The 22,061-nt window shown below is 48.7% G+C and overlaps 9 protein-coding genes across 9 annotated transcripts; 6 read left to right on the top strand and 3 right to left on the bottom strand.

Annotated features, from left to right (window-relative positions):
* Window positions 1-271: 271 nt before the first annotated feature.
* Window positions 272-1,170, top strand: TRUGW13939_07040 (uncharacterized protein; the record flags this gene model as incomplete). Its single annotated transcript, XM_035490182.1, has 4 exons — window positions 272-444; window positions 500-569; window positions 629-1,070; window positions 1,127-1,170. 4 exons carry the CDS (start codon window positions 272-274, stop codon window positions 1,168-1,170), a joined length of 729 nt encoding a protein of 242 aa, XP_035346075.1.
* Window positions 1,171-2,744: 1,574 nt separating this feature from the next.
* TRUGW13939_07039 (uncharacterized protein) lies at window positions 2,745-5,640 on the top strand (the record flags this gene model as incomplete). The annotated part of the gene is made up of 9 exons (XM_035490181.1): window positions 2,745-3,200; window positions 3,263-3,335; window positions 3,385-3,915; window positions 4,321-4,394; window positions 4,455-5,077; window positions 5,131-5,299; window positions 5,358-5,456; window positions 5,508-5,563; window positions 5,616-5,640. 9 exons carry the CDS (start codon window positions 2,745-2,747, stop codon window positions 5,638-5,640), a joined length of 2,106 nt encoding a protein of 701 aa, XP_035346074.1.
* Window positions 5,641-6,609: 969 nt separating this feature from the next.
* Window positions 6,610-7,443, bottom strand: TRUGW13939_07038 (uncharacterized protein; the record flags this gene model as incomplete). Its single annotated transcript, XM_035490180.1, has 2 exons — window positions 6,610-6,782; window positions 6,846-7,443. 2 exons carry the CDS (start codon window positions 7,441-7,443, stop codon window positions 6,610-6,612), a joined length of 771 nt encoding a protein of 256 aa, XP_035346073.1.
* Window positions 7,444-7,747: 304 nt separating this feature from the next.
* On the top strand, window positions 7,748-11,129 carry TRUGW13939_07037 (uncharacterized protein; the record flags this gene model as incomplete). The annotated part of the gene is made up of 5 exons (XM_035490179.1): window positions 7,748-7,828; window positions 7,951-7,975; window positions 8,031-8,109; window positions 8,164-10,445; window positions 10,504-11,129. 5 exons carry the CDS (start codon window positions 7,748-7,750, stop codon window positions 11,127-11,129), a joined length of 3,093 nt encoding a protein of 1,030 aa, XP_035346072.1.
* A 509-nt stretch (window positions 11,130-11,638) lies between these two features.
* On the top strand, window positions 11,639-14,320 carry TRUGW13939_07036 (uncharacterized protein; the record flags this gene model as incomplete). The annotated part of the gene is made up of 3 exons (XM_035490178.1): window positions 11,639-11,661; window positions 11,725-12,207; window positions 12,271-14,320. 3 exons carry the CDS (start codon window positions 11,639-11,641, stop codon window positions 14,318-14,320), a joined length of 2,556 nt encoding a protein of 851 aa, XP_035346071.1.
* Window positions 14,321-15,768: 1,448 nt separating this feature from the next.
* Window positions 15,769-17,336, top strand: TRUGW13939_07035 (uncharacterized protein; the record flags this gene model as incomplete). The annotated part of the gene is made up of 4 exons (XM_035490177.1): window positions 15,769-16,509; window positions 16,567-16,820; window positions 16,878-17,252; window positions 17,309-17,336. 4 exons carry the CDS (start codon window positions 15,769-15,771, stop codon window positions 17,334-17,336), a joined length of 1,398 nt encoding a protein of 465 aa, XP_035346070.1.
* Window positions 17,337-18,120: 784 nt separating this feature from the next.
* On the bottom strand, window positions 18,121-18,507 carry TRUGW13939_07034 (uncharacterized protein; the record flags this gene model as incomplete). The annotated part of the gene is made up of 2 exons (XM_035490176.1): window positions 18,121-18,312; window positions 18,379-18,507. The coding sequence occupies 2 exons, from the start codon at window positions 18,505-18,507 to the stop codon at window positions 18,121-18,123; spliced, it is 321 nt and encodes a 106-aa protein (XP_035346069.1).
* Window positions 18,508-19,080: 573 nt separating this feature from the next.
* Window positions 19,081-20,374, top strand: TRUGW13939_07033 (uncharacterized protein; the record flags this gene model as incomplete). Its single annotated transcript, XM_035490175.1, has 6 exons — window positions 19,081-19,179; window positions 19,237-19,260; window positions 19,344-19,414; window positions 19,480-19,561; window positions 19,621-19,881; window positions 19,940-20,374. 6 exons carry the CDS (start codon window positions 19,081-19,083, stop codon window positions 20,372-20,374), a joined length of 972 nt encoding a protein of 323 aa, XP_035346068.1.
* Window positions 20,375-20,723: 349 nt separating this feature from the next.
* On the bottom strand, window positions 20,724-21,761 carry TRUGW13939_07032 (uncharacterized protein; the record flags this gene model as incomplete). The annotated part of the gene is made up of 1 exon (XM_035490174.1): window positions 20,724-21,761. The coding sequence occupies one exon, from the start codon at window positions 21,759-21,761 to the stop codon at window positions 20,724-20,726; it is 1,038 nt and encodes a 345-aa protein (XP_035346067.1).
* Between the last annotated feature and the right edge of the window lie 300 nt (window positions 21,762-22,061).

Genomic DNA, 22,061 nt, shown 5'->3' with positions numbered 1-22,061 from the left:
CTATATTGTAATACCAGTGCGTACTGGGTGCGATGTCAGCATTGGAACCCCAACATTGAAGATCGGACAGGACACAATGAATAGAATTAGTATACCAGAAGAAAATTTGCATAATGAAGTACTCTCACTTTCAATTTATTCTATTTATCGTTCATCGTAGAAGTAAACAGTGCGAGGCGTCACGTGACGACACAGCAAATGAGCTTCGATTGCATCCGCGGCTTGTGATTATGCGTCAAAAGTTCAGTCGCAGTACCCAGACAGCCAGAAAATGACGCGCCCTCACGCTTGGAGGCTGGATACATGTTATTCATGCTTTGCACGACAATTACTCAAGAAACCGGCTTTCAATGGCTCTAGGTTCTTTTCACAGCATCCCATCCTGCGACAGCAGCCGTCACCATACAGCCATGCCACCTCGAGGAAGAAGAACACCTCCACGCTGTGAGTTGCCGGTCGGATCCTACGAGACTGAAAATAAAAATATTAATTGCATCAGATTATACACCGCAAGTATTTTAATGGGCACACTGGCACTGGCCTATGGTTCCGTGCCGCTGTATAAGATGGTAAGCCGGCCGACTGTCAGTTCTAGGTTCCTATACTGATGATGCAACTTTCTATCTAGATATGCCAGCAAACCGGATGGAACGGCCAACCCGTCCAAGTGCACAGCACCGGCGACGGCGACACTGCCTCGCGATTGACGCCCGTCACAGAATCGCGCCGCCTCCGAATCACCTTCAACGGCTCCGTCTCCGACGTCCTTCCTTGGAAATTCACACCACAACAGCGCGAAGTTCGTGTCCTACCCGGCGAGACTGCACTGGCGTTTTATACAGCTACAAACAAAGGTCCGGCGGATATCATCGGTGTTGCTACCTACAGCGTCACCCCGGGGCAAGTGGCACCGTACTTCAGTAAGATCCAGTGTTTTTGCTTTGAGGAGCAGAAATTGAACGCGGGCGAATCTGTCGATATGCCGGTTTTCTTCTTCATTGACCCGGATTTTGCCAAGGATCCGGCTATGAAGAATATCGATACGATTACTCTGTCATACACATTCTTTAGTAAGGAAACAGGGTTTTGCTAAAGATGAGAATGTCTGCTAACCATTTCACTTTAGAAGCGAGATATGATGACAACGGCGTTTTACGAGCCACACCTTAAAAGACATATTTTTGAAAAAAGCTTTATTTTTTTGTACATTGCTCATCTCCCACACATGGCCGGCGTTTTACTTTTGTTGCATGGATGTAGGATTATAGGAACGGACTAGCACTATTGTATAGATACTGTACAGTGTAAATGGCAACAACCTTGAAATATTAATAATTTGTCCCTCACCGTAGATATTTGAAATTAGAATTGTCTGCACCATTTATCTGCTAATATGGCATAAGGTTTGGCTATCTCAAGTTACGCTGCAGCCAATCACAATCCAACTCAATTTACGTGTATATTCAGCCCCGCTCCACGTCCAGACTTTTGAAGTGTTGACCACACACCTTTTTTTTGTATCAGTGTCAAATTATTCTAGAAAGCACACAGTTTAGCGGCATCAGCATGCACAGCGGTGAATCCGGTGATACTATGATTAAGAAATCCCGCAAAGGTGCGAGGGGAGTTCGAAAAGTCAAGACAGGTTGTCTGACCTGCAAGTATGTGTACTCTCTATAGCTAGTAGTAGAAATTGGCAAACGACTGTAAAGTCATGATCCTAGTGTCCAATTGCTGACAGGCCCCCAGAATTCGGCACAAAAAGTGCGACGAGAGACTACCATCGTGCTCACCCTGCGCGTCCACTGGCCGAAAATGCGATTTTCAATCTCTTATCCCTCAAAGAGCTATGAAAAACCAGTCCATAGACCTGAGAACCAATCATCTAAGCATGTTCTCGCTCAGCACTAGGGATTTCCCTCATTTTGATTACTTCTTCAACGTCTGCGCCAAAGAATTCTCCCTCTATTTCGAGTCGCCAATCTGGGAGAGTATAATATTGCAAGCTGCTTGCACAGAACCATACATCCGTCATACTGCCCTTGCAATCGGTGCTATGAGCAGGTACAACTATTATCACTCTGAATCATCATCAGACCTAGTACTTGAATATTCCATGAAGCAGTATAATCTCGCGCTCCGCTCGCTGAACAATACTCTTGATCAGTCGGCGAGGAGCTTCGAGCTGGCGATTTTGGGAAGTATTGTATTTGTTAACTTTGAAGTTCTTTTGGGGGTGGATACTAGAGTACAGATGCATATTGATGGTGCTTTTGCTATGTTGGAAAGTTTGCTGGAGAGAGGTGTGGATGGGGAATTTTATAGTAACGTCGGCCCAGTTGGAAGTACGACTAATTTTGGATATCTTGTTAGTGCTTTAACACAACTTAGCAGGCAGTTCTCATCATTTCAACGTCAATTGGGGCATTCCATAGCCGGAGGTCAAGCTTGGTAGTGGATTATAATCAATTGATCACTTTTATTGTGGAAATGATCTCACAAATGCATGTAGGAAAGTTATTGGTTAGAGCGTATTTTGAGACAGTCACTTTACGTACCCATAAAATAAGAATTCTTCTTGCGTCCTTAGCGTTACAAGTTACGCTTCACCCAATAGAAATTCCAGAAAGTCATTTTTCCATTACCAAGCCACGGAAATACGATACCAACTACCGATTATAAAAGCATTCAGCATCTTCTTTCAAAAGCTAAATATTTCAACAGTCTAATTAAATACTCTAAAAATGGCTTCAATCACACCGTTCAAGATTTCCATCTCAGACGAGAAGATTAAGCGCCTGCAGCAAAAGCTAGCATTAACAGACCTGCCCTCCGAAGTCCCCGAGCTTACTAACCCTTGGGCTCGTGGTGTGCCTCTCTCGGAAATCAAACGATTGACTCTCCATTGGCAGCATAATTTTAATTGGCGGGCTGTTGAAACGAAGCTCAACGAGCTCCCGCAATACACTGCTAATATTGAGGTTGAAGACTTTGGTAAATATGACGTCCATTTCGTGCACCAGAGAAGTCAAGTCACTACGGATGCTATCCCGCTTCTCGTCTTGCATGGCTGGCCTTCGAGCTTTCTCCAGGTTAGAGATATGCTGCCTATTTTGGTTGACGGAGGCACGGATGGCCCTGCATTTCATGTAGTAGCACCTAGTTTGATTGACTTTGGGTTCTCGTCTGCAAGCAACAAAGTATGTCAATCGCTTAGTTCAAAATTTTAGGTGTCATCCTGGGAGATACTAACCCTAGAAAGAAAGGGTTCAATGTCGAGCACCATGCTGAAGCATACCATAAAGTAATGCTCGCTCTTGGATACAATGAATATGGTATTAATGCCACCTCCTCAAAAGGGATTTACTCTCTAACCCCTTTAAGTGGTTCAAGCAGGCGACCTCGGATATCTAGTCACCCGGTTTATCGCTCTCAAATACGGCTCAAAGCATTGCAAAGCATATCACCTCAACAACGCCGCGCCCGCTGAACCAAAGCAACCTTCTCCTCTCGACGATGCAGATCTCGCAGGTCTCGCACGTACTAAGGAATTTTCAACCCGCGGAAACGCATACTTTCTTCTGCAATCCACCAAACCACAAACACTGGCTTATAGTCTGACTGATAGCCCTGTCGGGCTCCTGGCCTGGATCTACGAGAAACTCGTCGACTGGAGTGATGGCTACACTTGGAGTGACGATGACATCTTGACATGGGTCAGCATCTACTATTTCTCTCGGGCCGGCCCGGCAGCGTCCTTGAATATATATTACGAAAACGAGCAACAGGCTCCGACTGCGTTTGAGAAGGCTAAAGAATGGAGTGATGTCCCGCTGGGTGTAGCTAGGTTTGAGAAGGATTTGGTCCTCCTACCCAAGGCATGGAACGCGACGTTAGGGCCTGTAGTTTTGGAAAGTGTGTCTGAGCGAGGAGGTCATTTTCCTGCGTGGGAATGTCCAGGGGTTATCGTTGCGGACTTGAGAAAGATGTTTGGGAAGGGCGGGAAGATGTTTGGATGTATTGAGGGAAGTAATGGATACAACTCTATATAGCACTTGACATTGAATTAAGTAACCAATTGAAGAAGATGAAGAAGTGGAATAAATATTTATACCTGAGGCCAGACTAAAACGACATGTACTAACCATACCGGGGATAGCGCATTAGACGATTGAGCAGCTCGCGCACAGACCAAGCGTTAAGTGCTGCGCGTCGACGCGTCCTCCGCAAAAGGCTTCATGCACCACCGCCGATTGCTCTTGCGTTGATCACCGCATCTCTACTGCTTCACGAAAGAATATCCAGCAATGGCTCTTCTAGTGGACAGACTCCGTCCGCGCTCACTCGAGTCGCTCACATACCACTCAGACCTCTCTGCCCGGTTGAAGTCTTTGGTATGATCCTCGCCTGTTTTGTCGATAGCCAACTTTCAACTAACTCGTATATCTTGACAGGCTCAAAGCGGCGATTTCCCCCATTTGCTAGTTTACGGACCCTCTGGCGCAGGAAAAAAGACGCGGATTATTGCGACCCTGAAGGAGCTATACGGACCTGGTGTGGAGAAGATCAAAGTCGATGCACGAGTATTCCAAACGACGAGCAACCGCAAGCTGGAATTCAACATCGTCGCATCCGTGTACCACCTGGAGATTACACCCTCGGACGTTGGAACCTATGACCGTGTGGTCGTCCAGGAGCTGCTGAAGGAGGTTGCGCAGACACAGCAAGTGGACCAATCCGCAAAGCAGCGATTCAAAGTGGTGGTGATCAATGAAGCCGATCATTTAACGCGAGATGCCCAAGCTGCCTTGCGCCGCACAATGGAAAAATACAGCCCGAATCTAAGGTTGATTCTGTTGGCAAACAGCACCTCAAACATCATCGCCCCGATCCGCTCGCGAACCCTGCTGGTCAGAGTTGCTGCCCCTTCAGAGCTCGACATCTGCAATGTTCTCCGCAGTGCGGCTGAAAAGGAGAATTGGACTGTTTCTGAGCATTTGAACCAGAGAATCGCCAAAGAGAGCGCAAGGAATCTACGTAGGGCCTTGCTCATGTTTGAAGCGATCTATGCCCAAAAGTTAGTATTCCAAGAGTTCATTAGTGCTTCCTAGATACTGACAGCATTTTTAGTGAGAAAGTGTCTGACGCAACCCCCATACCGCCTCCTGATTGGGAAGCTCTCATATCGGTCATTGCCGATGAAATCCTTGCAGAGCGCTCGCCCGCACGAATTTTACAAGTTCGAGAACGACTTTACGATTTACTAACCCATTGCATTCCACCCACCACCATTCTTAAGGTAATTAACCCCGGATATCCTTGTTTCTAAGTCTGAATTCGAACTTATACGACTATAGACACTCACATTCAAACTCATCACAAAAGTGGATGACGCCTTGAAACCAGAAGTCATCAAATGGTCCGCCTTCTACGAACACAGAATCAAACTAGGCAGTGTACGTCAATTTTATATCTCATTCTTCTAGTCGAATCTAATCTTGAAACAGAAAGTCATTTTTCACCTTGAAGCCTTTGTCGCCAAGTTTATGCGCATCTATGAAGGGTGAGTTCATCATAATTTGCAGATGTTGAATATTTCCTAACCTCGGATATAGGTACTTGATGGGCATGGATTTTTGATTCACCAAAGTGGTCTTAAATGGTAATTTGGGTTTACGGCGTATGCATGTAAAAGCGTGTATTGTTTGAATATGTCTTTAGAAAGGGTATGCAACGTTTTTATGTAACTACTCTTTGTGGACTCTTGAAATTTACATTTATAAAAACACATTGAATTATCCCCTGCGTGTGTATGTGGCATCACTGGTATGTACTGCCGTCCTGATACTGGTTACGTCATTGTTCGTAGTAACCCATATAAAGACTAGAATTTCCCATGTAATGCTTGAAAAAAACACTGGATATTAAATGCAATTGTAACTTAATTTTATTCTTCATTTCTCGAATACCAACACAATGGAACCAGGCGGCGAGAGCACACAGCAAGCCTTTTTCTACACTTTATTGAGAGAAAAATACTGACTACTCATAGATACGAGTCTATCAAGACCGTCACGAATACTCCGCCTAAACAAAAGGGACAACTTGGTGGTATGCCGTATTCAATTGAACCCCGTCGTTTATTAAGAGTCCGGCTTACAAAAGAAACAAAGTAAATGAGAAAAACACCGTCAGCGAACTCAAAATTCTACCTGACCCGAACGAACAGCGGGAAGAAGAAGAGCTAGATCCGAATTTGCAAGGCCCGCAAGCGGCGGGCTCGACGAATAGTATTTCAGGGGAAGTTGATAAAGGTATGGATTTGTTATGTGTCTCCGTTTTCTTTGTTTTGGACGTTAAAAGAGACATCACCAAAAGTAACGCCATGTTAACAGTTAATGATACATGAGACTGGAGGAGGCTGACATATTGTACATGTAGATTTGAAGCCTGATGCAAAGGAAATTGATGAGGAGGCGCAGCGAACGAGGAGAGCCCAGAGATTGGGTGCTGGCTCTGGAATTGGAGCTTGATGGCGGATGCGAGAGTTAGGGTTAAAAGAATCCCTGGGAACTGAAATGCCAATTTCAAAAAGGAAGGAATAAAGGACTATTGGGAAGGAGAAGTGCTGGAAGAGGTGGTCTTGGGCGGATTGGGACTGTTCTCCATTCCCAAAGGAACCGCTCTTCGTGCTCGCTTCAGGCTTTCAAGTGTAACTCCGTTGCCAAGTTTTGTGATTCCAACAACTGGCGGCTCGCCTTTCTTGACAAACTCCCAAAGGCCTAGAAATATCAAAACTCAGTTAGAAGTCGTGCTTTCAAAGATATTCGTAGATAATATCTTACCCGGCAACTTGTGCGCTGCCAATCGGAAAGCCTCTCTGGCAATCTTCTCGTGGATATCTCCCTTGATCTCAAACACAATTCTGCTGACTGGAACTCTTGCCGCCCAGTAGTCGAATTTTCCTTTTCCCTTACCCATACGCATTTCATTTCCCGACGTGTATACACCGATATTCGCACTCACGCGCTTATATAAAGTATAATTCATACCTCGTAGCCGTCGTCGGATCGTGTCCTCGCCGAGTTTGAACGACGCCGCAGATACACGGCGATCGTGGTCCTTCATCCGCAAGCCGTAGTCACCATGGACAACTGTTGTTCCCCGGACTGAGCCGCCTGTGCGCATCTTCGGCCGACCTTTTGGCGACTTGGACTTTTCCGCGAACTTTGGCTGCAGCCAGTTCATGGTGATCGGTGTTGTCGAAAAGCATCGTGTAAGTCCGAAATTCGTAAGACCGGAGGTTGTGTCTGCAGCTGTTGCGTGAGAACCAGAGACGCACGTCGGAAGAAAAAACAGGTATTGAGAGTTGTTGATGGATGCCACGGGTATTAGAGGGTACTTACATGGTCTCAAAAGACCCAATTGGGGTTTGCCGAACATATTGAAATGGCACTCGCCAGGATGCGAGTATGCAGTCCTGACTGTGATCAAGTAGTTGTTTGTCGTCTATCTCCGTCGGCGGCTGCAATCTTGCGTATTGCGGAAAGGCCCGCCCAAAAGGGTAAAAGTGATATGCTCACGTGACAACGGGCAAAGTCTGGGTGCCTGGCGGGAAGCTGTCGCGTTGGCGCGTCTCCCCGCGCGTCCGCCTTCTTTGTGACGAATCCACGACCTGATCACCCACAAAACCCATTGGGTTTCCATCATCATACAGGGCCTGCCTGTGTGGCATCAATCTACCGACATGCCTGATATCAGGAATTTCTTTGGCGCCAAGCCAGGCCAGGGTGCGAATACTTCTGCAAAGCCAGCAGCGGCAAAGGAGGTAAGGCCAAGCACTCATTTATTTTTATCAGACAAGAGGCCATACTCATGGGCGGATACGAACTGCTCAAATTGATCTTCTTGTATCATAATTTTATCAATTGCTAACATATCTGATGACAGGATCCCGCGGCCGCCCGCAAAAAACGTGAGTCGCAAACTGCCTTCTATTTTGGTCACCCATATCTAACACCTGTGTATAGGAAGCAGAAAAGTCGTCGATGACAGCGACGATGAAGTTGTTGAACCGAAGTCGCCAAAACCAAAACCAACGAAGAAGCAGTGAGTGTTTCCTACATCAAGTGCAAACGATATCTAACAGGTAGATTTACCTAGACCCAAGAAGGAAGAGGATTTAGGGGAGCCCACTACTACATCAGAGTATTTTGCATCGAGTAAGAAGAGGGGGAAGCCCTCCAACGCAACAGATGCCAAAGAACCTGCGGACTCGTCAGTCAATGGAAAGAGTACGCCCAAAAAGCAACAAACCCCAACGAAGAAGAGCGAAACCGGACGACGCGCCAAACCTGCTGCGAAAGTGCTAGAAGATGATGAAGGCCTTGGAGGTGATGATATTTTTGCAACTGAATACGGGAAGCCCCGCCGGGGTGGTGACGACGACTATGTCGAACAACACGATGGAAGCGACTCCGACGATCTCATAGTGAAGCCTGCCACAGCCAAAAAGGGGAAGCTAGAGGTAGAAGAGGAAGATGACGACGTCGAAATGTTGACCACGCCTCCCGCCAAAGCAAGGGCTGGAAGAAAGCGAAAGTCAGAAGCTGTCCTTGACCCCGATGAAGTTGACGAGAAACCAAAGAAAAAAGCTGCTGCACCTAAAAAAGCTAAGGCTACACCGAAAAAAGACCAGCCAGAAAACAAGGAGATCCAAGATATTTTTGACAACATCCCGATGGTCAGACCGCCAACCCCTCCTCCAACCGCGCCGGGTGAAAAGCCTAAATTTTATTTGAATGCTGGCCGATCCCGTGATCCTGCAGGCGCTGGGTCAGTGGAACTACCTGAAGGCGCAGAAAATTGCCTTGCTGGTCTGGCCTTCGTATTCACTGGTGTGCTGGATACTCTAGGTCGTGATGAAGGTCAAAACCTGGTCAAGAAATATGGGGGCAAGGTTACTGGGGCCCCCAGCTCGAAGACCAGCTATGTCGTTCTGGGTAACGATGCCGGGCCTAGCAAGCTTAAAAAGATTCGAGATATGAATATCAAAACAATCAACGAGGAGGGGCTCTTTGAGCTGATCCGCCGTCTTCCCGCCAACGGTGGAAGCGGAAAAGCTGCGGAGCAGGCCCAGGCGAAGCGAGAAGCTGAGGAAAAGAAGATCAAGGCAATGGCCGAAGAGATGGAGCAGCAAGAAAGGAAAAAAGCACAAGCACAACAACCTGCGGCTGTCAGCTCTCAAACTCCTTCGAGCTCAGCTAGCTCCAAGCCACAGTCAGATAACCGCCTATGGACTACCAAATATGCGCCAACGCAGATGAGCATGATTTGCGGCAATAAACTGCAGGTTGAAAGGCTTCAAACATGGTTGCGTAATTGGCGAACAAGTGCTAAAAGACAATTCAAAATGCCAGGAAAGGACGGCTCTGGTCTCTATCGAGCTGTCATGATTCATGGACCGCCTGGAATAGGAAAGACTACTGCTGCTCACCTCATCGCCAACTTGGAGGGGTATGATGTTGTGGAAACCAATGCCAGTGACACCAGGAGCAAAAAGCTCGTTGAAGGCGGGCTTTTGGGTGTCTTGGACACCACCTCTCTCCAAGGCTACTTCTCTGGCGATGGAAAGAATGTCGAAAGTCAGAAACGAAACCTGGTCTTGATCATGGATGAAGTAGACGGTATGTCTGCTGGAGATCGGGGCGGTGTTGGTGCTTTGGCAGCAGCAGCCAAGAAGACAAATATTCCCTTGATTCTGATCTGCAATGAGAGAAGCCTGCCCAAGATGAAGCCTTTCGACCACGTCACTTTTGAGTTGCCTTTCCGGCGGCCAACAGCAGACATGATTAGAGCCCGACTTTCTACAATCTGCTTCCGTGAAGGGATGAAAATTCCGCCTCACGTCCTGGATAGTTTGATTGCAGGCACAGGTTCGGATATCCGACAGGTCATTAATATGCTTTCCACGGTGAAACTAGACCAGAAAACTCTTGATTACGACCAAGGCAAGGAATTGTCCAAATCCTGGGAGAAAAACGTCATCTTGAAGCCTTGGGACATTGTGTCCAAGATTCTCAATGCTCAGATGTTCTCTCCAAGCTCTAAATCTACATTGAATGAAAAGATTGAGCTATACTTTAACGACCACGAGTTTAGTTACCTGATGCTTCAAGAGAACTATCTGAGGACGAATCCAATGCTCGCCGGAAATTATTCTGGGAAGGAACGCCAACTGAAGCTTCTCGAACTTGCTGACAACGCGGCATCAAGTATTAGTGACGGTGATCTAGTCGATAAAATGATCCATGGCAGCCAACAGCAATGGAGCCTGATGCCAACCCACGCCGCCTTTAGTTTCGTTCGGCCCGCAAGTTACATGTTCGGAAATCTCGGAGGACGGCCAAACTTTACCAGCTGGTTGGGTAATAACAGCAAACAAGGTAAGAGTGATCTAGAGCAGACTGGGCAAGCTGAGACGTTTGACTAACACTGATATAGGCAAGCTGAACCGATTTGTCAAGGATATTCAAGGGCACATGAGGCTGCGTTCGACTGGTGACCGGGAAGAGATCAGACAGCAATACATGCCAGTATTGTGGAACAAGCTTGTTCGTCCCTTGATGGAGGTGGGCAAAGACTCGGTCGAGGAGGTCATAGACTTGATGGACAGCTATTTTCTTACTCGCGAAGACTGGGATTCGCTGGTTGAGCTGGGCCTGGGCCCCATGGGAGATGAGAACGTTAAAATCGAAACACAGACCAAGTCGGCATTCACTCGGATCTACAACCAACGCTCGCATCCTTTGCCATATATGAAGACCAGCAACGCACTTGCACTCAAGAAGGACCCCAAGGAGAAGCCTGATATTGAAGACACCATTGAGAAGTCGGACGAGGAAGATACCGCCGAGGGCGCCAAAGAAGTTGACGAAAGCGAAGAGCTGGACCTGAAGAAAGACAAATATGTCAAGGTGCCTAAAGCGAAAGCCAAAGCCAAAGCAGGCGCAAGTAAAGGCAAAAAGGCTAATGGGAAAGGGAAGAAAAAGGAGGATGATTTCCTTGATGACGACGAGGAAGACGAGCAGCCCAAGAAGGGTCGCAAGGGCAAGGCCAAAGCTAAGTGAGGGCGAGTGTAATTACAATGTTTCAATATCACCGAGGGTTTTGTATGGTACGATATCAATTGATGGTTTAATTGTATTTAGATAGTAGATAGTAACTGATAGTATATTTCAGTTTGCAGTACTGCTGCCATACACTACTCCGACCCCCGCGGCGGCAAGCGCAGGGTGGAGCCCTCGGCCGTGCGCCGCTCAGCCTCCCGCTCGACGTGATACATGTTGCAAGCATCCCTGTATCCTGGCTGATAACGCTCTTTTGTCGTCTCATCGCGGTTTTGGTCTTGCGCCACTCGATGCCCACTTTCCATTTCTTCCTAGGCTGGCCCTAGTCGAGCATTAAACCGAGTCTCTACCGCCTTGATTCGGAGCGCGAGTCCTCTCCCGGTGGTTGAGCAGCAGACCCATCGGCTGAAAAGATAACGAACAGTCTACGCACTGGGACAACAGTGGTGCGCGCAACGGATTTAGTGGGAATTAGAGAGGAGGACCTCGGTGCGAGCAGGTGACTCAGGATGTCGCTTCTACAGAATGAGGAGTATGCAAGGTCTCCCATATCGTCCAAAACCAAAACATGATCGACTAATGCACAGTCTCTCAGTTTCACCATCTGGCAGCTACGCACTTCGTATCTTTCGGCCATCAAAGACGGTATCGGTGATCGCCTTATCAACGTCAACGACTCCGTGCTCAATGCGCCCGGATTCCGCGCCGCTGGCTGGCTGGCTGCAACTACGAGTCCTACTACGCAAGAACAGGGCTCGCTCGTCAAGCGGACTTATTCGCCGCCCATCCCCACTACTGCTACAGTCGCATCCGAATACTACCACTTTGCCAGACATAACCACGGAGATCCCAATGAGGAGGACCGGCTCAGCGTCGGCGACGACGGTGATGAAGATGAAGGCGGCATGGTGACGGGAGGGGGTGGTGGCAGTACCTACGTGTTTGGGGCGAAACATCATGGCCGAGGTGCCCGCAAGAATAGACGACGGGATCGTCCGATGCAGAGACAAGGCGAGGGCGATGATGAAGATAGCAGTGATTTGAGCGATGACAGCGACGAAGAGGGAGACGTGGGACGGTAAGTGTCTAAATGATATTGCGCTCGTGTACCTCTGGGTTGGTTGTTGACATGTTTCTTTAGCGCGGCCCAGCAAATCAAGTTCTCGAAAATGCCAGTACGAGATAGGTCGGGTTCGTTACCTATCCATGATCATCGAGAAGGCCCGGAATCAGCTGCGCCCTCGGCACGTCACCCGTCTGCAAATAATGGATACCGGCGAAGCTCGGTGGGAGTAGTCGAGACGGCAACAAAAGGGCGGCCGCGGGGTGATACCGTCACAAGCAGCGACTTGTCTGAAGGAGACAATCCTGCTCTTTTTAAGAAACGACAGATCCAATTCTCTTCCCGACACCAGCTCATTGAGGAACCGGAAGACGACGATGACGACGATGAGAATGACGAGAACAGCGGATTGCACCCCGGGGGCCTTAACGACCAAGATGACGATTCCGTCGCTGGGTCGGTTGATTCGGCCTTGTCGTCGGATTTTGGTGCTACTGCTGGATCGGCATCACTCCTTGGTAATGTTGAACTCAACAATACTTTGGGTTCCTCGCTTGCTATAATGCATAAGCTTCCCAACACGAGCTCCCAGGGCGCATCGCCCAAGAAATCCAAGACCACATTACCGGATTTACAGGAATTACCTCCTCCTCGCCCTATCAGCACCTTACAGCCAATTAGCTTACTGTCGAAAGAGCTGAATGCGCGCAAAGTCGTGCCCAGCAACCCCGTTGAGCGGTTTGCAGCCCTGTGGGGAGGGGATTCCAGCAATTCCAGCAATGCACTGAGTATCAAAATCTACGCCCCTTTCTCCGAAGACCCAGAGGAACCGTTCAACATGCCGATCCTTCGAGAATCTCGAGACCAGGACCAAACGCGACCCGTGACGGTCACAGAGGCCATTGGGTTGGCTCTATGGCGATATCTCAAGGAGGATCTCGAGCCATCCATCGAGCCCAAAAACCTGAGCGTGAACCGATGGACGTTGCGTATGGTTGAAGACGGCGAGGTCGATTATGATTTCCCAGCCTTGAATCGAAATCTCCCGCTGGCGGATTTCACATCGAACAACAACCGCGCTGCCGGAACCAGAGGCCGAATGAGGGGGAAACAGTACGATGAATTCGCACTGGTCGAGGCGTCGGATGCGGAGTTTGCAGAAAACTGTCGTCTTTACCCCAAGTTCAACCCAGAGCCTGTTGCGGAATCCAACAACGAGGGCAGTTCAACCTTGCAGCCTCCAAATAGTATCCCTCCTCAGATGAGAGCCGGTGCTGCAGCACCACGGCCTAACCCTATCCTTGGAAAACCTTTCTCGTCGGCGTTGGATCATAACACTTTGACTCCAGCTGATATGCCGGTCCCGACGTACCATGCCACCCCTCGCCTGGGTGTCCAGAAGACGCTGAAGGTCCGATTCATCAACATCGAAGCATCTAGTCAGACGACAACGGTCAACACCGCCACTGATAGCTATATTGCCGAGATCTTGGATTCGGTCTGCAAGCGATGGGGGCTCGACAAAGCCAACTATTTACTCAAGGTGAAGGGAACCAATACCGTTGCTCCCCTAGATCGTACAGTGGAAGTGCTAGGCAATGTGACCGAGCTAGACGTTGTCCGTCGCCGATTTGGCGCGGGGGCGACATTTGCAGGGTCTCCTGGCAGCTCGTCGCCCAACGCGCCTCTTCAGATTGACAATTCGACTCTGGCGGCGGCAAAGAAAGGCAAGAGAGGCCACCAGACACTCCAGCCGCTTTTGCAGCCACAGAAACAAGATTTGGTGGGAGGTTACTACCGGCGATACTACGTGTACCGCAAGCAATCCATGTCCTTCACGGCGTCGAACCAAAAGGTGCTTATCCTCGACAACGACTACCTGCACATCATGCCCAGCGACGCAGCAAAAGGGATGGTTGACAACACGGGCAAGACGCGATCGATCAATTTCAACGACATTGTCGGCAGCAAAGTAAGCCGGCGACACCCCAAGAGCTTCCGCGTCGTAGTACTCCGGGGCACCGATGCGCACGAGCAGAAGCGCTATGACTTTGAAGCTCGCAACGAGAGTGAAGCTGCTGAGATTGTTGGAGAGATCAAGAAGAACATGGAGCATTTCCGGGTCTAGTCAACAATGAATGCTCTACAATATTTTTTATAACGTGGCGACTTTGGATGAATATTTGCATGGGTTATCTAGGGAATGGGAACTGGCGTTTTTTTTACCATCTACAGTTTATATTTGGCATTAGCAATTAGGCTTCCTTTGTATACTTCTGCTTGTACTTGAGTAAACTAGGTGAGCAATACGATGAATGAAATCAAGATTGGATCTATGCCACGTGCCGACTGGGGTCAATGAGAATACGTAGTACCCTAAAATTAGCCCAGCCATACCTTACTACTACGTACTAGAATAATAATGATGACATGCTAGAGCCTAGAGGCTATAACTGTTGGGGGCGGACCCCAGCTCTCAGGCCGGGGTCGCATGGTTGCCGACGAAACACTGGGTGACTGCATACAAAGAACAATTTTAATATTAAATAATAATGCTACTACGGCGGCCCCCTTTTTTATTTTTATTTTTATTTTTCTTTTATGAGGATCCTCGAGTCTGCTGTTTGAGAGTATGTCAGAATGACAAAGATCCGCTGCATTGGTGGATTGATATGCAGCATTAGTTCCTGGAGCGAGGCTGGCCTGAAATCATCTTCTCGGCCTAGCACGGAGTTGACGTACGTTTTTGTGCGTGCTCTTGGGGGCTAACAGCATGGTCAATAATAATAATAATAATACTAGCTTGGATATGAATTGGCCAAGAACAGAGGCAAGCATAGTTGACAGCAATAATTATTGATGTATGGTTGATTGTTCTGATGAAACGAGTCATCGTTCTTTGACGCGACAGCAGACATGCTCTATCGACAGTAGTTAGATAGTTAGAAGCAGATAGCTACGCCCCCGCTGGCCGCAAGCAGACATGGTCATGATATCTGTGTATGACTCCAGAGTATAGCTAACTATCACGCTCCGAGCGACCCGCCAGCAACCCCGCTTCTGGCTGGCTTCATCCGTGCCGTACGTCAGCGAATGAACTCTCTCTGACTCCTCCCAAGTCCCAACCACAGCCAGCTCAAGTTCTAACCCAACTGACTCTCCTGCATCGTGACTCTCGACACGCATTCTTCATTCGCACTTAGTCCTACTACTGCCTTCTCTCCCCTCCCCCGATCGACCTGCGACTGTCCAGCAGAGCCGCCAATTGCGGGCTTGTTACTTGTCCACACAACCCTGTCCAGCCTGCTCACTAGTTATCGATCGAGCAAAACGAGACTAACCAACGAACTAGTTGATAATAACCCCGGCTGCTGCTACTATTACTACTGCTATTGCTGTCGCAGCAAATTGCGTATCCCCGCTCTCTGCTCTCTGCTCCTCCAAATCCGCCCAAGTCGTCGTCGGGCAGTCGGAGTCTTGTCCCTCAATTGACTTGTTTATTCTCCGCTCCTTTTTCTTTTTTTTTTCCAGACCTGTTCGCAGTCTGGAAAAGAAAAGCCTCCCTGCGTCCATCTCATGCCGACATTTGGAGGACTGTTGAAGAAGAAAAAGACACATTCGATCAGCTCGAGGGAAGCGCCCTCCTCACCAACGGGTGCCGAAGCTTCTGCCACCACCACCGCATCATCCGACCAGAAGAAGAAAAAAGCCTCTTCCTCGGACGCTGAAAAGCATCGCCGCCAGTCCGGAAAAAAGGACTCGAGCGACAAAACCGAATCTTCACTGAGTACGAACAGAGGAACTCCCTCCGACACTCCGATGACCTCAACAGCTCCCTCGGCCCACAGCTCCGCCCCGGCCGCATCTACACAGCAACAACAGCAGTATACGCAAGGTATAGGCAGTATAAACAGCATCATCAACCCGCCGCAACAACAGCAGCATGGCCAGGATGCAGCTGCCGCGCAGGCCCAACAATTCCAGGCTGCAAGAGCACAGCCACGCCAGACAAAGGGAAAATACTCCCTAGAAGATTTTGCGCTGCAACGCACGCTGGGCACAGGCAGTTTTGGTCGAGTGCACTTGGTCCAGTCCAAGCATAACCACCGCTTCTATGCCATCAAGGTGCTGAAGAAGGCGCAGGTCGTGAAGATGAAGCAGGTCGAACACACAAATGACGAGAGGAGGATGCTGCAAAGGGTTAAGCACCCGTTTCTCATCACCCTGTGGGGGACCTTTCAGGACTCGAAGAATTTGTACATGGTCATGGACTTTGTCGAAGGAGGGGAGTTGTTCAGCCTGCTTCGCAAGTCGCAAGTACGTCCATATTTTTATGTCCCCCCCGCATTTTCATGCATGCTGACCCCATAATAGAGATTCCCCAACCCCGTTGCAAAATTTTACGCTGCAGAGGTCACGTTAGCCCTGGAGTACTTGCATGCACAACACATCATTTACCGTGATCTCAAACCCGAGAACCTGCTGCTGGATCGGCATGGTCACTTGAAGATTACCGATTTCGGTTTCGCAAAGGAAGTGCCTGACATCACATGGACGCTCTGCGGTACACCCGACTATCTTGCTCCAGAGGTCGTCTCCTCCAAGGGATACAACAAATCGGTAGACTGGTAAGCTCCTCGGGAACAGACCAAGTGGACAGCATCTCTGACCCTGACTGTATCTAGGTGGTCCTTGGGAATTCTTATATTTGAAATGCTCTGCGGCTTCACTCCTTTCTGGGACAGCGGTTCTCCCGTCAAGATCTACGAAAACATTCTTCGCGGAAAGATCAAATTCCCTCCTTACATGCACCCAGATGCGGTCGACCTGTTGTCGCAATTGATCACACCAGACCTGACAAAGCGCCTGGGCAATCTTCACGGAGGACCCGAGGATGTCAAGAACCACCCTTGGTTTGCAGAGGTCACATGGGACCGACTTCTGAGGAAAGACATTGATGCCCCTTACGTGCCTCCCGTCAGAGCCGGCCAGGGTGACGCTAGCCAGTTCGATAAGTATCCCGAGGAGAATGAGGCGTATGGAGTTCATGGAGAAGATCCGTATGTTAAATCGCAGTTGCTTTTCTGATATTTGCCTCTAAACTAACGCGCTTTAGATACAACAACCTTTTCGCCGATTTCTAAACTGGCAGCTCATGCTTTCTTGCAGAGAGACGAGTCTGACCACATGGTTGAAAGCCTAAACGACTTCGATGTTGATTTATTATCTGGCTCCACTGACAATAGACAATTAAAGTCCACGATCTTCTGCTGGAACCAGAAATGCGGGACATTTAAGACGACGTCATAAAAGTGAACGCCCATACGTGTGCGAATCTGATTTTTATTTATCTGCTTTTTTTTTGAGTTCTTCTCGGGAGTGACTATTCTCGTGTTCTGGAAGATTGACTGCCTATTTACTTTTCAACGCGGCATTATGTCTGGCTAGACTATACTTTCAAATGGATTATATTTCGTGAGGATGAATCGAGGCAGGAGTTTGTTTTTATGCTTTGTTTCTTTTTTTTTGGGCTCGAGGTCTGGCAGAATTCTTGCCTCTTCCTATGGGTGTTTTTGTATATTCGAGCATTTTTCTTAATCGTTTGCCTTTTCCCTTAAATGGCACTGTCTTGTCCGGTTCCCTGGAGGGTTGCTTTGACTTGCAAGTCCTCACCACGCATCTATAGGATGGCACATGTTCTTATCTAGTCAAGACGTATCAATTGATCTAAAAGTTCTCTAAGAAGAATTCAATGGCAAAAAAAGTATTATTCGATTTTTTTTATTAACCACCCGTGTTATACAATCTATTCATACAATAGCCAACTTGATATACAAGACATGTCAAGCCTGTGGACATTGAGGCCTCTTTTCCAAAACTTGCCCCCGATGCGTGCTGATGTTGTTGTTTTTTTTTTCCTCTTCAAGTCTACTGTAAGAGAGGCTCGGAACCGCCCATGTTCTTTGTCTCAAGCTGCACACGGTTGATATAGGTTCGACTGGTGGTGTTCCAAACGCTAATGTACTTTTCCATGCACGAAGACAGACAACTCGTTTCGCCGGAGGAGAGGCTGGAGCCGGGGGATGTGATGCAGCGGTCGAAACAGTTTTCGTTGATTTTCTGTTAAATCGTTAGGTTAGCTATCACCTTTTTTTTTTTGGATATGAAGGGGGGGGAAAGACGTACGCTGACGAGAGCGCGAGCGTTGGTCATGGCGGCCTCGGCTTGGACTTGCTTCATGAGCGCATTCTTCAACTCGGTCGAGCCAGGCTCGGCGCCGGCGGGAGTGGAGGAAGAGGAGCCGAAGAAAGACATTGTTATCGTGTGGATGTGATAGTTGTTGAAGTAGAGTTCAAGTAATGGAGCGCGAAGAGCAATAGATGAAGTAATACGGTACCAAGTTAATCTTAGATGAGCGGCAGAGCTTGAAGCCGGGTGTGGCTTGACCTGTGGCTGGAGCAGTGGGGCCCCGTGACTCTCGCTGTTTAGGCCACCTTGTTGATGATCCTCTCTAGACTACGCCCTGAACTGGTTAGCGACACCAGCCTGGTTTGCTTCCAGAGTATCTAGAAGCCACCTTTCGGTCCTCGCCGTTCTTTCCCCTCCAACGAAATCTCACGCCCAATACTCACCCTACCGAATCTGGGAGCTCAATTGCAGCTGATGTTAGGGTCCTGTTAGATGTCCCGGTGACATTGTTTCTCTCTCTTTTGACCTCTACGCGCTCCCTCACATCGCAACTTGTTGAATCTGCTCGTGCGACTTGTTCCCTGCTTCTAAACTAGTTTTACTACACTCATTATATACCACGCCTCTGGTCTTCCTCGCCCTGTCACCTCCCCTTGGGTCCCTCTTTCACACAACGACAACGCTCATTCACTGCTCAACATGTGGTTCTCTCAATTAGCTTCGACAGTCCTGGGCCTGGCCCTTACTGCGAGCGCCGCCAGCTCGACGTGGCAGGACACTGATATCAAGATGCTTCCGGTACGTTGTTCAATTCGTCATGGAAAAGAAATGCCTAATCTGACTCTTGCTTTATAGCTGCGAACCCATAGCTTAACCTCGGTACGAACCCGCAATTGAATTTCCACACCTTTGGAAACGGTCGATTCAAGGAATGGTTTCACTAACGTCGTACATGGATACAGCCCTACCTGGACTCGGATATGCACAGCCGATGGTGGGATTTTGGAGGAGACACCGTGATTCGCACCGACCAGTATGTCCTCACTGAGTGTTTGGAGTATTTTTGTTGTTGCGACTAGTTGCTGAACATGATGTTAGATACGTGCGCCTCACCGCGGACCGACAATCCCAGCAAGGCTGGATATTCTCGCGCGTCCCTCTCACTGCTACGAACTGGGAGGTGAATGATTTTTCCTTTCCCAAATCGAGACACTGTGTTCAAAGTCTGACAAACGATAGATCGAGGTCGAGTTTAAGCTCCATGGAGAAGGCCATCTGCATGGAGACGGATTTGCGCTTTGGCTTACCAAACAACGTGCCACGCCTGGCCCTGTCTTCGGCTCTACGGACAACTTTGAAGGACTCGGCATCTTTTTTGACACCTACAAGAACAACAGACCTGGTACCTCATTCCCATATGTGATGGCTATGTTGGGTGATGGCCAAACGTCATACGACAAGGCCCATGACGGCAAGGCCAATGAACTGGCAGGCTGCTCGGTATAGTCACTGAAATTGATTTCTTACAATTGCAACGGCTGACCTTTTTAATCTATAGGCTCGTGGTATCCGCGATGCGTCAGTGCCGACAAAGGCACGGTTGACCTATTTCCAAGACAAATCACTTAACCTCGACCTTCAATACAAGTCGGACAATGCCTGGATCAACTGTTTCTCGCTCACTTCCCCCGAGTCCAACTTCAACATCCCCTCCGTCGCATACCTCGGATTCTCCGGTGAAACCGGCGAAGTGACCGACAGCCACGAGATCATCTCGGTCAACACCCACAACTTGTATGACCACACCGGCAACGGTCCCGTCCGACGCGGCTCAAAAGGCAGTGGCCGCGGTGGACGTTCGGCGTCCAAGAAGAAGAAGTCTGGTAGCTGGACGTGGTTCTTTTTCAAATCATTCCTCTTCGTGGGTGCAATTGTCGGTTCTTATGTCGGTTACACGGTTTATAGGAGCCAGAAGAGACAGTCCAGATTCTAGAAGGCAACCTGTCTCTCTTTTCATTTAATTCATTGCTTTTGTCTGAAACTCATGTACTGGATTTCTCTTCGGCTGTTTTGAGGTGATTTCGTTTTTTTGTTCGGTTATCTGTTTCTTTATCGATGCTGCTCTTCAGCGTTTCATTGGCATTCGATGCTGTATGTATGTATTGACGTTTGATTTTAGCAAAAGAATGAGTGGTAAGCCACATAGGCGTGATGGTGGTGAAGCTTATTTTGTCTGATACAGTAGTAAACTTAAATATATCGAGGTTACGATTAAAGTTGAAGATGAAGAAAGAAGAAGAAAAAATGTATTGGGTATCACATAAAACATAAATCTAAGATGTCTAAGACGTCTTTGTCTCCGTCCATAGCTGATCCAGGATCTGGAATACCTCCGTCACGCTCTGTATCAATGACTTGTCCTGGCTTAGCCCGAGATTTCCATAACGATGCAGCATTTTGTCGGGATGCCAGCGGACTCGCTCAGCCTTGAGTGTGCTCATCAGATCGCCCTGCTTTGATTCCGCAGTACCGGGTGCATTCCATAAAAACTGCTTGATCTCGTCGCGGCTGATATCTCGCCGTTTGCCGCTTGCCACTGGCCAGTGAATATTATTCCGAATCTGGAAGTTTGGAGAACGACTGCTGGGTTCATCTATTGCTGCTGCATTGAGCTCCTCCCAACTCGACGTATATTTCTCCCACGCTGCTTTCCACGACTTTGCGCGACGACGTGCCTCACCTCGACGGAGACTTTCCTCTATGGCCTGATCGAACTGGACACGCTCTTGATCTCGGTGACGCGAAGATTCAGCATTCCTTTTTGCTTTGGCCTTTTCTTGTCTCTGTCGCTCCCGCTCTGCCATGATCCCTTCGTGCGAGCGCTCCCACATTCGCGCGCGCACATACGCAGCGTATTCGTCCTCCGTCATGCGCTCTAGTTCCCCTTCAGGGCCATTGTTGGGGACAGCGTATGTATGTATTGGTTGACCGTATACAGATTCCCAAAACGCGGCGCCCTCGTCATCGGCCATGGCGTCGAAGAGGGACTCGCGAAATGCAGTTTCGGGGGATAGAGATCGCTCTTGTTCTTTGGAGCCGGGTGAGGGTGGCGGGGCCGAGTCGCGCGTTGTTGTTGTTCTGCGTCGTTTGGAAGAGTGATGATGGCGATGGTGCCGGCGGTGGGATCTTTCATGTCTGCTGCTGCTTTCTCCATTTTCCCGTCGAGGTGATGATCTATGATCTGGTGAATGGTCACGCCGCTTGGAGGATTTGAACCGGAACTTGGAAGAGCGAGAGTGAGTGTTTGTGCCCTCACTGGGGACGTCATCTTCTCCCCTTGGGTTCTCTTCAGAGGGGATCTCTGGTGTTGCTTCTTCCATGGCTGCGGCTAGGCGCTGTCAAGACTTGAAGCAGAGCATAAACTGGAGGATCATGACATCATGTAGACTGAATGGTCGATTCGAGGTACATTGTCTATTCATAGAATGAAAGTGTGTTATCTCATTCTCTTTATCGAGACCTCATAGCATGAAGTCAGTGTGAGATGAACAAGGCAAGAGCAAAGAGAAAGTGATGCGGCGAGAAACACCTCCGCATGGTCCGTGCTCTCGGCGGGCTGTGGCGGGCGTCGTCGATCACGCATCAAATATTATCAACCTCGACAACAAAGTGACACGGAC

This window comes from Talaromyces rugulosus, chromosome IV (genome assembly GCF_013368755.1).
Source record: "Talaromyces rugulosus chromosome IV, complete sequence".
NCBI classification, from domain to species: Eukaryota; Fungi; Ascomycota; class Eurotiomycetes; order Eurotiales; family Trichocomaceae; genus Talaromyces; species Talaromyces rugulosus.
Note: the sequence above shows the minus strand (reverse complement) of the source record. Positions and strands in the feature narration are given on the sequence as shown.